Source organism: Lipomyces chichibuensis (genome assembly GCF_038497645.1).
Source record: "Lipomyces chichibuensis strain CBS 12929 unplaced genomic scaffold V1513scaffold_33, whole genome shotgun sequence".
Lineage (NCBI taxonomy): Eukaryota > Fungi > Ascomycota > Lipomycetes > Lipomycetales > Lipomycetaceae > Lipomyces > Lipomyces chichibuensis.
In genome coordinates this window covers 95,395-108,116 of record NW_027117485.1, presented here as the reverse complement: position 1 = coordinate 108,116, position 12,722 = coordinate 95,395, and the positions used below count along the sequence as shown (strand labels likewise).

The 12,722-nt window shown below is 46.5% G+C and overlaps 7 protein-coding genes across 7 annotated transcripts; 3 read left to right on the top strand and 4 right to left on the bottom strand.

The window, feature by feature from the left end:
• Positions 1-685: 685 nt before the first annotated feature.
• On the bottom strand, positions 686-2,115 carry V1513DRAFT_189515 (uncharacterized protein). The gene has a single exon (XM_066894308.1). It carries the CDS (start codon positions 1,616-1,618, stop codon positions 755-757), a length of 864 nt encoding a protein of 287 aa, XP_066751951.1. The 5' UTR covers positions 1,619-2,115; the 3' UTR covers positions 686-754.
• V1513DRAFT_472496 (4A/4B type thioredoxin-like protein) lies at positions 1,780-2,837 on the bottom strand (the record flags this gene model as incomplete). Its single annotated transcript, XM_066900168.1, has 7 exons — positions 1,780-2,068; positions 2,127-2,259; positions 2,313-2,369; positions 2,423-2,533; positions 2,616-2,656; positions 2,712-2,737; positions 2,800-2,837. The coding sequence occupies 7 exons, from the start codon at positions 2,835-2,837 to the stop codon at positions 2,043-2,045; spliced, it is 432 nt and encodes a 143-aa protein (XP_066751950.1). The 3' UTR covers positions 1,780-2,042.
• Positions 2,838-3,058: 221 nt separating this feature from the next.
• V1513DRAFT_189217 (uncharacterized protein) lies at positions 3,059-5,192 on the top strand. Its single transcript, XM_066894307.1, has 2 exons — positions 3,059-3,955; positions 4,008-5,192. The coding sequence occupies exons 1-2, from the start codon at positions 3,114-3,116 to the stop codon at positions 5,044-5,046; spliced, it is 1,881 nt and encodes a 626-aa protein (XP_066751949.1). The 5' UTR covers positions 3,059-3,113; the 3' UTR covers positions 5,047-5,192.
• Positions 5,193-5,275: 83 nt separating this feature from the next.
• On the top strand, positions 5,276-7,893 carry V1513DRAFT_450050 (uncharacterized protein). The gene is made up of 5 exons (XM_066898760.1): positions 5,276-5,944; positions 5,994-6,115; positions 6,168-7,174; positions 7,227-7,323; positions 7,378-7,893. Exons 1-5 carry the CDS (start codon positions 5,411-5,413, stop codon positions 7,679-7,681), a joined length of 2,064 nt encoding a protein of 687 aa, XP_066751948.1. The 5' UTR covers positions 5,276-5,410; the 3' UTR covers positions 7,682-7,893.
• V1513DRAFT_450048 (uncharacterized protein) lies at positions 7,787-9,018 on the bottom strand. Its single transcript, XM_066898759.1, has one exon. It carries the CDS (start codon positions 8,894-8,896, stop codon positions 8,054-8,056), a length of 843 nt encoding a protein of 280 aa, XP_066751947.1. The 5' UTR covers positions 8,897-9,018; the 3' UTR covers positions 7,787-8,053.
• On the top strand, positions 8,941-10,853 carry V1513DRAFT_450046 (uncharacterized protein). Its single transcript, XM_066898758.1, has 2 exons — positions 8,941-9,879; positions 9,927-10,853. The coding sequence occupies exons 1-2, from the start codon at positions 9,359-9,361 to the stop codon at positions 10,801-10,803; spliced, it is 1,398 nt and encodes a 465-aa protein (XP_066751946.1). The 5' UTR covers positions 8,941-9,358; the 3' UTR covers positions 10,804-10,853.
• Positions 10,820-12,584, bottom strand: V1513DRAFT_189190 (uncharacterized protein). Its single transcript, XM_066894306.1, has 3 exons — positions 12,117-12,584; positions 11,567-12,052; positions 10,820-11,514 (listed from the first exon to the last, which is right to left on the bottom strand). The coding sequence occupies exons 1-3, from the start codon at positions 12,447-12,449 to the stop codon at positions 10,837-10,839; spliced, it is 1,497 nt and encodes a 498-aa protein (XP_066751945.1). The 5' UTR covers positions 12,450-12,584; the 3' UTR covers positions 10,820-10,836.
• Between the last annotated feature and the right edge of the window lie 138 nt (positions 12,585-12,722).

The window sequence follows — 12,722 nt, the reverse complement described above, 5'->3', positions numbered from 1 at the left end:
GGGATTCACTTAAGTTACCGTCATCTCTGGGTACGACCATCTCTGGCATCATGAAATCTGCTGCGGAGGCTACTAAATTTGTCCGTTTGCCGGAATGGACACGAAAAGATAGCGGTAAGTAACTATGAACGTATCATATCAAGTACAATGCACATTGATGACGTACGCTTAGGCTTGTTTGTGCGGCAAGCTGGCCGGTACTGGCAAGTAGTTCTCCTTTGCTCGTTGGCTTCAGATATCGAGAAGCAGCTTGGCAAGGAAATGCAGGATTTCTCACTTGTGCATGGCCCCATTAGTGCTGACATCGAGCGGTACTTGAACTTGGCGAAATTCATAATTGACAACGATTTGACGAATGCATGGGAGCTGAAGCCTATACTTGGTGTGAGTGTGATTGCAATGTCACGGTAACAAGCTACTAATTTTTCTATAGGGCAAGGAAGTAATGAATATCATGGAATTGCAGAAGGGACCGCAGATTGCCGAGTGGCTGCATAAAGTTATTGAGTGGCAGTTTGAGTTTCCTGACAAGACTCGGGACGATTGTGTCAACTACTTGATGACCCTAAAATTGCGCGCGCAGACGGATGTGATGTACATAGAGAATAGTCACTGAATGTATCATATATTATCGTATGAAAGTATATGTGCACTAGGCTTAAGAAACGCAAAGCATAGGTCAATCATCATCACAGGTTGGCTACCAGACAGGCCAGAATACAAATGCACGATCAGAAACACTAACATCAGCAACTCAGACACAGACAGTTCTAATCTTCCTCGACGCAATGACAGCACGTTTCAGATCCAGCGTCGACTCATCCAATCTCAACTCAATATCATTATTCGCTAGTAGAAGCAACCCATCAAACACATGGCTTTTGCGAGAATCATCATGAGGTAGATTTAGGATATGCTCAATCTCGTGCAAATACTCTGCCAGCCTCCGTCGAGAGTTTCTCATTCTCCACGCCAGCATGACTGTGTCCCACGTCGAGAATGGTTCAGAGTTAAGGATCATGCAGCGGTATTTCTCTGGCATTAACAGAACAGCAGCGCTAGTCAGCTCAAATACTTGTGATAACTCTGTCTCGGGCGCCGCTATCACAATTTCATCACTGTGAGGAGAGTCAGCGTTTAAAATACGCACAGAACTATTTTTAAAACTCATGAGGGTTGGTGCATATGGGATCATGAGCCCGCCATATTGATGGAAACTCAACTTCGTGTCCTGGTATTCATCCGGCGAAACTAACGACAATTCCGAGAAACTATCCAGACTTTGGCCGATTCCGAGGTCAGGATGTCCACCTGTTAACGCGATTGATATAGTCGTATTCTCTATTAAAAAAATAAGCGGAGGACCATATCCTGCCTCTGATGGGTCGCGCATGTTGACCGCAGAAACCAGTCCAAAATATGCAGACGCCACAGTGGCTGTTGTAAAATGTGATCTTGTTCGGTGATGAGAATTTGATGAAAAGCGTTTACTTCCAAGTATCCCAGAGTCCATGAGGAGATTGGTGATACCGACCACTGTTGCGAAGATACCGAAGAGCATACGGAGATAAAGAGCAATTGTCTTCCCGTTAGATGAAGCGTGAGCTAGTGATACCATCTTGGCCAAATATTTAATACCACTAATCTTGCAAAAATTCAGTTGTCGTATGGAATATATGGAATACTTGCAGTTTATTGCGCTCGCAAAAGAGGAGGTGATCAGCCAATTCTTGGCGAATGTGAGATTTTCATTAGGTTCTGAGTTTCAAAGTGTAGGGCCACTGGCCGGTGCAGTCCAATTTGCAACAAGTTCTGTCATCACAATCATTATTGACGGTTTCGTCAACGACTACCGAACTACCAAAGTATGTTCTCCAATCAGCTAGTTATATAGATAGTATCTCTTCAGCCTATCATGACAATGACTAAATTGATTTTTTATGTATTTATTTATTACCCCGCTACAACGCCAGATTCGTAAGATTTCTCGATATCCTCATGTATACTTGATTCAGGAGGATATAATACAATGTAGTCCGCTTCTAATATCGGTACTTCGTAGAATAATCTTAACACAGTTAATCTCTGCTCTCCGAACCAAAAAATACGATACAAAGATTACGTACCCTTTGGACTGATAACAAGACCGCGGCCTTTCTTAGCACCTTTATATATGGTCTCGATAATATCTATAAGTTCCTGTTTATCTTCAAGAACCCAATTGAGCTTATTGTTATTTCCTGTACCGAAATCGCACATCTAAATCCATCAGTACGTGGCAGAAGACAAAACCAACAATGGGACAAGCTCACCATGTGTTTATTCCTGAAAAAAAACATCACAGTACACGGATCATAAAGCTCATACATCTAAACTTAATTAGTTCCACATTCCACATCTATGGACCGAGATATACTCCCACCTTGTTAAAATCGGGGACTTCGTCAATATCGCAGACGTAGATCACGGCGAAGTTCTTCACTCGGTCAGCAACCCGGTACAATAGTTCGTCCATTCGCATACATTGCTCGTCCTACATCCAGTCGAACACTTGTCAGCACGAAAACCAGAGCTTGTGAAGGTTGTTTCTATGGTGAAGGCCCATAAGTACTTACCCAGTCACGACCGAAGCGGATAACGACCAACCTCTCTTCCTCTGGATACATTAGTGTTAAAAACAGGTCACCAATAAGAATAAAAACTTATAGCACCTGTCATGATGGCCTGATCAACGTGCCTATGAAAATTTAGTATTTGCGGGTATTTGCGCCATCATTGGATCAACTTCAATCTACTAACCATCCAGTCTTAAGATGCGGCAAGAAGACACTGCCCATGTTAAACTTAATATCAATATAGCTAGTACTGTCGTAATAGAATGTAGTGAGAATAACAAGTGGAGCGTGCTGTATGATGTAAGATCGGGATATGCAGGTCTATCTAAAAGCTTGGATAATTGATAATTTCAGACAAATACCGAAGTTCTTACCCGGAGTTACCCGCCGTAAAAACTTTAAACTCCCAACATACAAATCTCCAACCGACACTAAAAAATACAGAATTTTTTTTGATTAGCTGCCTGTTGACAAACTTCAATCGCATTCAGTACGAAGATGGCTAAGCGGAAGTCTTCAAACGTGGGATTGTCCGAGCAGTCCAAGAAGCCCGTTACTACGGATCCGCGGTTTGCAATTGTGCATTCCGATCCCCGCTTCGCTCCTCCCAAGAAGAAAGACAGCAAAATCGCCCTCGATCGTCGCTTTAAATCGAAACTTTCGACGGACTCGGAATTTAGACAGCGGCGAGTTGTTGACCGGTATGGTCGTAAGGTTGAGCGTGATGCGGCTGAGAAGGAGTTGAAGAGGTATTATCGGCTGCATGATGATGATGATGATGATGATGATGATGATGATGATGATGATGATGATCAATATCTCGAAGGCAATGAGGAGGTGGAGGACAGGAAGGAGGACGATGAAGGCGGCCTGTTTGGAAAAAGGTATGATCCTGCTCGTGGTGAGGGTTTGATTGCGTCTTCATCCGAAGAAGAGGATACGGAGGAAGAGGTTGACGAGGACGAAGACGTTGTTGCACCGCTGATTCAGGACGAGATCATTCCTCGTGGCGACGAGACGTCGACGTTTGCAGTTGTCAATATGGACTGGGATAATGTCCGCGCAGAGGACCTAATGGTTGCCTTTAGCAGTTTTCTATCTGCGAGTGGGAAAATTCTGTCAATTACGATATACCCGAGTGAGTTTGGCAAGGAGCAAATGGCACGTGAAGAGCTTGAGGGTCCTCCAAGGGAGATCTTCCAAAAGATTGGATCGGTTAATGACGAGGACGAGGAAGAAGGCGACGAGGACGAAGTAAACGAGAAGACGATAGTGAGGGAAGATTCGGGTGAGGAGTTTGATAGCTCCAAGCTACGGAAGTATCAACTCCAACGGCTGAGGCGAGTTGACGTGGCATGGCGAAGTTGATTGATATGCGCTAATCCGAAACAGGTACTACTATGCGATTGTCAAATGTGACAGCGTTGTTACGGCCCGAAAGATCTATGACGGCTGTGATGGCACAGAATACGAAGCTACATCAAATTTTTTCGACCTACGCTATGTGCCAGAAGATATGGAATTCGACGAGAAGCCTAAGGAAGAGTGCACAAAGGTCCCGGCAGTTTATCGACCTAACGAGTTCGTCACTGATGCGCTGCAGCATTCTAAAGTCAAACTGACGTGGGACGAGACGCCAACTGAACGACTACAATTTGCGAGAAGGGCATTCAGTCGGAGAGAAATAGAAGAAATGGACTTCAAGACGTATCTAGCGTCGAGTGACAGTGAGGTGGATGACGAAGAGATCGGCGACGAGCTGAAAGACAAGGAGAAATTGCGCGAGAAGTATCGATCCCTGTTACTGGAAAGTCAGAATCAGAATAATACGGGGTTTGACTCGAAGGAGGATGTGGATATGGAAATTACATTCACTCCGGGGTTGTCAGTGGACGCGGAGTCCAAAGAACCAGAAGAAGAGACGACGATCGAGAAATATAAGCGTAAAGAGAAGGAACGCAGGAAACAGAGGCTGGAGCCGCACAGGAACAAGACTGGGGCCGAGGATAAGAGTTTTGAGGATGACTTCTTCAAGGAGGACAGTTCCAAGCAGTCGAGAGACAAGAAGGGGGTAAAGAAATCTAAGGAGGAGAAGGCTGAGGAGGGGAGGAAAAAGGCTGAGCTGGAGCTGTTGATGATGGGCGAGGACGAGAATAGCAATCTGAAGCACTTTGACATGCGTGACATCGTCAAAGCCGAGAAGCAGAAAAAGAACAAGAACTTGCGCAAAAAGGGCAAGGCGAGCGAGCTAGTGGATGACTTCAACATCGACGTCAAGGACGCCCGATTCAGCGCATTGTATGATCATCATGAGTTTGCGATTGATCCCAGTCAGCCGCAGTTCAAAGAGACCATTGCGATGACGAAATTGTTGGACGAGACAAGACGACGGAGGCAGAAGGGAGCGGGCCATGGGCTGGCTGAATCGTAGTTATTGTCATTGTAACTAGAGTGGACAAAATGAATTATGCATAAATATTATTAGTGTTAATAGGATAGTCCCTGGAATGGCTACTAAGTGGTTGACAGCTCGACTAGACCGGCGGTATCGGCCCGAGTACTTTCCGAGGCTCAGTGACGTAGACGTGCGTTCAGAGCTGGCGGAAAAGTGTAGCCCCTGAGTGCTGATGCGTCGCTTTCGTCCAGAACCCAATCGATGTAGAAAGCCAGAGAGGAGATAGTTTCACCCAGCCTAATCCTTCACTATTTCATTTTATCGCCATCCATCCCAGATATGTTTCTGTAGACCACGCGTCCAATTCCTCCTCGTCATTTACCAATCTAATACAATCCTCATGGCCATGCGCACACCTATCTCCCGCTCCTTGCGGCTGCTATCAGCGCGTCCCCATCCTTGCTGGAGTCACCCTGCTCCTCGGCCACTCTCTACTTTTCGCAACTTCCCCCCGAAATCGCCGCTAGTCCCGACTGCTCCTCGTCGATTTGCAGAAGCCCGTGGATCCACTGCCGTTGTCAATGCTTCTCCAACGTGGCTTGTCAGGGGTGGTACTACTGTCGCAGGAACCGCTGCACCGCAATCTTCCAAGCGACGGTTCATGCGATTGGCGTATATCCTGTTCGCCTGTGTTGGCGCTGGCGTCACTACCGTCACCGTCCTCATTGGCGGTTTCTTTATTTATGACGCGACAACTTACAAGGAACTTGACGATGCTGAAGATATCGAGCTATCCGAGCTTGCTATCCATCCCCGAGTCGGTGGACCTAAGAACCTCCCTATTCTGGAGCGATATCTCGACGATGAGGACTCTGAAATCGGAAAGCTCTCCTTCACCAAGCCACATCTAGTGATCCTTGGATCCGGATGGGGTGTATGTTTCTCTTCGTGCACAGCCAATTCTCTGATCTGACTAGTTATAGGCTGTCGCTGTTCTTAAAAATATTAACCCGAATGATTATCACATCACCGTGATTTCTCCTCAAAACCATTTCTTGTTTACTCCGATGCTACCGTCAGCTACTGTCGGTACCCTTGAATTTAGGTTTGTGCGACTACAATTTATCGAAGAACGAACTGTATCTCATTATCTCTAGATCGCTTGTCGAACCTATCAGGCGCATTGTTGCCAAAGTCCATGGTCATTATCTTGAAGCCTACGCCGAGAAGGTTGTATTTTCTGAACGACTTATCGAAGTTTGTCAGTCACACCCGTCTGTTGGAGAACTCCGCTTCTACGTGCCTTACGATAAGCTTGTCGTCGCTGTCGGTTCCCAATCCAATACACACGGTGTCACAGGTCTTGAGCATTGCAACTTCTTGAAGACAATTGAGGACGCACGAAAGATTCGCAGGAAAGTTGTTAGAAACCTCGAGCTCGCGTGTCTTCCCGGTACTACCGAGGCAGAGCGTAATCGCTTGTTGAGTTTCGTGGTATGCGGGGGTGGTCCAACAGGCGTTGAGTTTGCTGCCGAGCTTTACGATCTGCTGAACGAGGATTTGACAATGGTGTACCCCAAGGTCTTGCGAAACTTAGTCTCTGTTCATGTTGTCCAGTCTCAGGGACATATACTCAATACTTATGATGAGAAAATTAGTACCTATGCGCAGGAGCGTTTCAAGAAGGATTCGATTGACGTCTTGACCAACGCCCGCGTTTCCGAGGTACTACAAGATCGCGTCATTTTCACCCAGAAGGACGAAGAAGGAGTCACTCACACGAAAGAGCTACCTTATGGCTTATGTTTGTGGTCTACTGGAGTGGCTCAGTGCGAGGTCACTAAGGACATAGTGGCTTCACTGGATGCCCAGAAGAATCGGCGCGCCATAGAGACGGACACGCACCTGCGAGTCATCGGTGCTCCGCTCGGCGAGGTCTACGCTATCGGAGATTGCTCGACTGTCAGAACAAATGTTACTGAGCATATTGTTGAGTTTTTGAGATCGTATGCAATCAAGTCGAACAAGCCTGCCGAGGAGTGTTCCCTCACTTTTCAGCAGTGGAGAGATATCGCGACGAATATCAAGCGGCGTTTCCCGCAGGCTGGGGAACACCTAAAGCGAGTCGACTACCTATTCACCGAATACGACACGAATAAATCTGGTACGCATTATTTAATTACTGCCACCAGGGATTCACTTACTAAATTGTGAAGGTACTCTCGATTTCGACGAGCTCACCCGTCTCCTACAAGACATTGACCGCAAGATGACTTCGCTTCCAGCGACTGCACAGAGAGCTCATCAGCAGGGGTAAAAAATCTCAGAGAAGATCGAATATGAGGGTATTAACTAACTATTTGCCAGTCAATATATTGGTCGCAAGTTGACCAATCTTGCACGAGCTGAGACACTCGCGATGACCGATAGCGGTGACATTGACGATCTGGTCTACAGACCCTTCGAGTACCACCATCTCGGCAACTTGGCGTATGTTGGCAATGCCGCAGTGTTTGACCTCAATGGATATTCTTTCGTCGGAGGCTTGGTTGCTATGTACCTTTGGCGATCAGTCTATTTCGCGCAGAGTGTCAGTTTCAGAACTAGAGCACTTTTGTTCATGGATTGGCTTACGCGAGGCTTGTTTGGACGGGACATGACCCAGATCTAGCGTAAGAGTTTTGAAGATAGATTAATATTACAACATCAGTTTGGATATATACGAGTGTTTGAGTTTGATCATCGTGTTAGCGACAAGAGTATTTTTTCGGTGATATAATTTGTACAATTTAATGAATTTGTGGGATAACATTTTGAGACGATTCTCTTTATGTTATAACTAGACATGATTGCATAATTAAATATTACTAGGTCACCGTGAACCATAAAGCAGCAGAGGAACAATAACAAGTATACAGTCACGCTATGTTGTACATGGCCATATTTACACATTTCCAAACCACAAGCACGTTCCATGCCAACCCAGAAAACTTTTCATTCTAAAATACAATATTTTGACTATTCCCTACCAATGAAACGCCGTTTACTTTTTCGCCTGATCAGGATGCTCCTCGACCCATTTAATAGGATTGATAGACCACGTCTCTGTCTTAATTCCCAGACGACCAAGGTTTCCTGGTAACGGGGTCTCACTGACAATGCTGAAGCCTCGAGATTTCAGCGTTTTGCGGGCCCGACTCTCCAATGAGCTGCACTGCACGAGCAAACTATCCGCCTTATCCTGAGAGGCGACCTGCAAAATGTACCCCAGCAAATCTGATCCCATGCCGACATTCCTGTACCGTCTAAGCACAGCCCAGGAGGACAGAATCGCATGCTGCTTCTCATCCCGTGAAGCAGTCCTTGACTTTCGCTTTCCAGTCGTGGGCGAAACAACATTCGCAACGTTCAAAGGATCTTTCGCAGTATGATCCGCAAGCTCAACATACTGCATCGAGCAGACACCAATTAATTCCTCGCCGTATATAGCCACGAAAGCGTAGTCTGCATTTTCGAGGAAGTCCCCCCTCGTGATGTCTCGCGCCACGTCGAGCAGAGGATCAGTCATACGACCGACAAGCGACATTACTGCCATGATGATTCCCGATGTAAGAAGGATAACTGTGCCAAGATTTTCCTTGATGTCGTACTGCGCGAACACGATAGCCAGCAGAGGAAGGAGAACCGTATAGAAGTACGGATGTCGAAAGATGCGGATATTCGCTAGGCTACGGCGCTGGGCATAGCCCTCAGCTACGAGCTTCACAGCCGATGTGTGGTCCGTTGGAACATACCGGCGGATAAGTAGATGTTTGCTTGGCGTCTCTGGTGCCGGAGACGGAGACGGCGAGGGCGAAGAGGCCGCTGGTGTAGTGGTCGTCGACATCGAGGATGCGAGGAAGTTCCGAGAACAATAATTCTGAGATGCAGGTCCTATATATGCGATGACAAGCCACACAGTGGGTCCAATGGAACAGATGCACAACAACGAGAACGACGACAGGTAGGAGAAACCAAAAGAATAACGAAATGATGGAAAGAGATGAGTTATGAGTGCATTGGCGAGTACTTGCGTACCCAAATTTATGAGTCAGAATTTAGCCACCTCTACTTACACTACAGGGGGTGGACCCGTTTAGTCGGGTATAACCTATAAACTTTGGCAAGTCGCAATTTATTGGCCTTTTTCGGCAGCACCACAGACCGGGGCACGTGGCTTACAAGGGCAAGGGCTCTGTTTTGCACCGATTCAGCATAGAGGGCTTTTGAATCTCCCGAAGTAAGATAGGGCTCAGCCTTAGACCCAACGCGCAACGCGTTCTTTCAGCAGCTTGCCACGCCAGTTGAAATGCTCTCCTCCATCGGGTACAGCACGATCATGGACCAGATCTCGGACCCCTCAGACTGGACCGGCACGCGTCTGCCGAGTCTGTTAATGCTAGACTCCTCTCTACGATGTCGAATATGCAAGGACTTCTTCAAGTCGCCGTTTATGACAGAGTGTACGCACACGTTTTGCTCGCTTTGTATTCGAAAATGCATCGCGTCTACGCCGACGTCAGAAACGGCTTGTTGTCCTATTTGTCGGGCCCCTGTCTTGGAAATCAGATTGCGGAGGAATCAGGTCGTTGAGGATTTGGTAGAGTGGTTCGAGAATGCTCGAGCGGCAATCATGACAACTGCGAAGGAGGAGCCTGTCGTGATTGCCGTTCCTGTTGCCTCGACAGACTCCGAGCGTGTCTCATCATCAGAAAGAAGAGGACGGAAACGGAGACGAGACAGTGTGGATGAGGAACCGTCGACTAGTGTGACTCCTGAGTCTGGCGACAGCGCGTCGCGACGCGCGGCAAGGAGAGGGAGTCGGAAAGTGTATGCGCCATATGTAATTGATGTTCTCAGATCTAACATCTGTATAGATCATATGAAGTAAAGCTTGACATTGGCGAAAGCGAAGACGAAGTGGCTCCATTTGACAATGGCAAAAAATCGGACGCGCGTTCCTCGGCGAGCTCAAGGGGAGACTCCAGTTTTATAATTCTTGATGATGATGGCAATCCTGACGGTCTGGTTCCATGTCCCGTATGCAACGTCGTAATGACGCCACAAGAAGTCCAGATCCATCTTGACGACTGCTTTAAAGAACAGGAGGCCAAGGAAAGTCGTGCCAACCCATCATCTTCGTCAAAATCGAATGACCACATAAGAACTCTCCAAAGTCAACCGCTAAGTACCAAATCTAAGAAGCCATTACAAAGACTTCCAAAGTTACAGTATGATTTGTTTAATGACTCGAAACTACGGAGCAAGTTAGTCGAGTTGGGTTTGCCGGCATATGGCACCCGCGTGCAACTGCAACAGCGACATACCGAGTGGGTTAGCTTGTGGAATGCAAATGCCGACTCGAATAATCCAAAAACCAAGAAACAGCTACTGAGAGATCTGAATGACTGGGAATCGAATTTAACAAAGTATGCGGTTCAAAAGGTTTCAGCAAATGATCTGGCTACATGGGGCAGAACTCACTCGAATGAGTTTGACGATTTGATTGCCAGGGCGAAGAAGAATGTTCAGAAGAAGTTACATCCTGAACAGCAACAAGGGGAACCAAATACCGTTGAAGTCAATGTGCAGAATCAACATGAAGGACAGGATTCAGTGCCAAAAGAATTAAAGAAGGTAGATGGCATAGATCAGAAGATTAGTAGTAGGACGGACGAGAGGATGGACTACGACTGCGACGTTTTAAAAGGCACATTAATCACTCCGCCCGTTTCATCAGATGCATTCATGTAAATAGGTCATGTACACTATATAATCTAAAGAAATTTACAATCCCTCGGGAATTGTCTGTTTCGTAAAGGCTTTCCGCATCGGTTCTAATGACGGCACCTCATCCAGGGTCGTTTTTGAGAGCATCACAGCGAGATCGTCTCCTGTTACTTCCGGCTTCTCCAGCTTTGATTCTTCGGCCTTCCTAGTCTCCTCCTGTAACAACCGATCAAATTCATCCACAATCTCATTGTCATCCACGTCGCCAGCCGAGACGTCAAAAATAGCGCGACCAATCTCCTCAGTCTCTTCCCTCTGTTCCCGTAATCTATCAACTATGTCGGAGACCTTCTCAATCCCACCAATACGCTTATTCAACTGCTCAAGCACCGGCAGACTGCTTTCCATAATCTTACTCATCTCTAGGTTACTATGTGCGTGTTCAATATTTTCCAGCAACGTCTCCATTTGCAATCTGTACTCTATCGACTTTTTCACTGTCGATTCAGCTAATTTTGCTTTCTTCAGCTCATTCCGCGCCAGTGAGCGCAAGTGATCTGTGCTAGGCCTCTCTGACACGTACTCTGCGGCCTTTCGCCGGCTGGTAATGGCCTGCAGGTGTTGTGATGCGATTCGATTGCTGAGAATCATGATCATGTGCCGCAATTCAGCAACAGCCTTGTCTTCCTCCGTTATAAGTGTCAGGATCTCTGACGTTTCTTTGAATTTAATGATCTGTAAGTCATTAGCCTTTTATGACCCCAAGATAGGCTAAAATGAGACTCACGTTTCCATCAACTGTTGCTTGCTGTGAATCGCGTGTTAGGTATCTAATAAGTATTCTAAAATCGGAGTCCGAAAGTGATGGCGTGTTGCTCGTCATTTTGTCTAGATCTACGCCTTCCGCATCTGGCACGCCAAAAGGATCATTGCAGTAAAGCTCCTTCAGCATAGCCAATGTAAATACTGCATTAAACTTTTCCGACGACATAGACATACCCGCCTTTCTCGCTTTGTTGACACGCGAACGTAATATCTTTGCAGCTTCCTCCACATTTTCCAGAATCACAAAATCAATCTCTGGTAGCTCTCCATCTCTTCGCCATGACATTATGCTCTGATAATACTCGTGTATGAAGGAATCCCTGAACATCCAGCCTAGCATTGAAGTACCATACTTTATTATTCGCCAATTGGAATCCTTGTATAAACTGAACTTCTGGTTTAGAAACGTGTCGACGGGAATAAATGCTCGCTTTGCGACTAGTTCCTCCTTAGATGTGCCTTGTTAGCTTGCAATATCGCCTCGCATGCGTCTTATCAATATAGCCACTTACAATAACAGCACTCAGACCCAATGGTTTCCCCCACTCTCGCGAGGTCAAACTGTCTTGTAGTTTCTTGCTGGAGTGAATGATCAAAACATCATCGATACCATCCGCACCACCCGCTTTACTGGGAGACTCATCATCAACACGCTTTACAGCGCCTTTCCAGTACCTAGGACCACCTTCACGTACAGCTTGTGTTAGCGCTTTCTTCCATGCTGTTATATTCGCTTCATAGCCATCTGGGTTGGAATCTTTCAGGTGTCGGAAGTCTGCGAAGAGGGATGGGAGACGACGCGCTGGGAATAATGGGTGGGCTAGGATATAATCGAGGAGATCCATTCGTCGATATAAGCATACACACTATTAATAAGTCGCACACAGTCGTTCCTAATATGAAGTGTCAAATTTGTAGTATGGACGATCTCAATAAGTGAAGAAAAGATGCACATCACACTCCAAGTAGTGAGCGAGCTTCGTACCGGCCATGATTCCTGTCGTGTTAGACTCAACGCCGCATATTCTGCGGCCGCGATTCATCGACGAATTTTTCGCCCATGATTCACAATATTCATCGTCTCCACCACCGATAACACACAGAGGAATTGGCATAAG

What these genes read in the sequence shown, in the direction of transcription:
- V1513DRAFT_450048 (XM_066898759.1), bottom strand. Translation starts at nt 8,896, where the DNA reads ATGTCGACGACCACTACACCAGCGGCCTCTTCGCCCTCGCCGTCTCCG.
- V1513DRAFT_450046 (XM_066898758.1), top strand. Translation starts at nt 9,359, where the DNA reads ATGCTCTCCTCCATCGGGTACAGCACGATCATGGACCAGATCTCGGAC. An exon ending in AGGAGAGGGAGTCGGAAAGT is followed by an intron (nt 9,880 to 9,926) that starts GTATGCGCCATA and finishes ACATCTGTATAG; the next exon opens with ATCATATGAAGTAAAGCTTG.
- V1513DRAFT_189190 (XM_066894306.1), bottom strand. Translation starts at nt 12,449, where the DNA reads ATGGATCTCCTCGATTATATCCTAGCCCACCCATTATTCCCAGCGCGT. An exon ending in TGGGTCTGAGTGCTGTTATT is followed by an intron (nt 12,053 to 12,116) that starts GTAAGTGGCTAT and finishes GGCACATCTAAG; the next exon opens with GAGGAACTAGTCGCAAAGCG. An exon ending in AAGCAACAGTTGATGGAAAC is followed by an intron (nt 11,515 to 11,566) that starts GTGAGTCTCATT and finishes AATGACTTACAG; the next exon opens with ATCATTAAATTCAAAGAAAC.
- V1513DRAFT_189217 (XM_066894307.1), top strand. Translation starts at nt 3,114, where the DNA reads ATGGCTAAGCGGAAGTCTTCAAACGTGGGATTGTCCGAGCAGTCCAAG. An exon ending in TATCAACTCCAACGGCTGAG is followed by an intron (nt 3,956 to 4,007) that starts GCGAGTTGACGT and finishes AATCCGAAACAG; the next exon opens with GTACTACTATGCGATTGTCA.
- V1513DRAFT_189515 (XM_066894308.1), bottom strand. Translation starts at nt 1,618, where the DNA reads ATGGTATCACTAGCTCACGCTTCATCTAACGGGAAGACAATTGCTCTT.
- V1513DRAFT_450050 (XM_066898760.1), top strand. Translation starts at nt 5,411, where the DNA reads ATGGCCATGCGCACACCTATCTCCCGCTCCTTGCGGCTGCTATCAGCG. An exon ending in GTCGGTACCCTTGAATTTAG is followed by an intron (nt 6,116 to 6,167) that starts GTTTGTGCGACT and finishes CATTATCTCTAG; the next exon opens with ATCGCTTGTCGAACCTATCA. An exon ending in ATACGACACGAATAAATCTG is followed by an intron (nt 7,175 to 7,226) that starts GTACGCATTATT and finishes TAAATTGTGAAG; the next exon opens with GTACTCTCGATTTCGACGAG.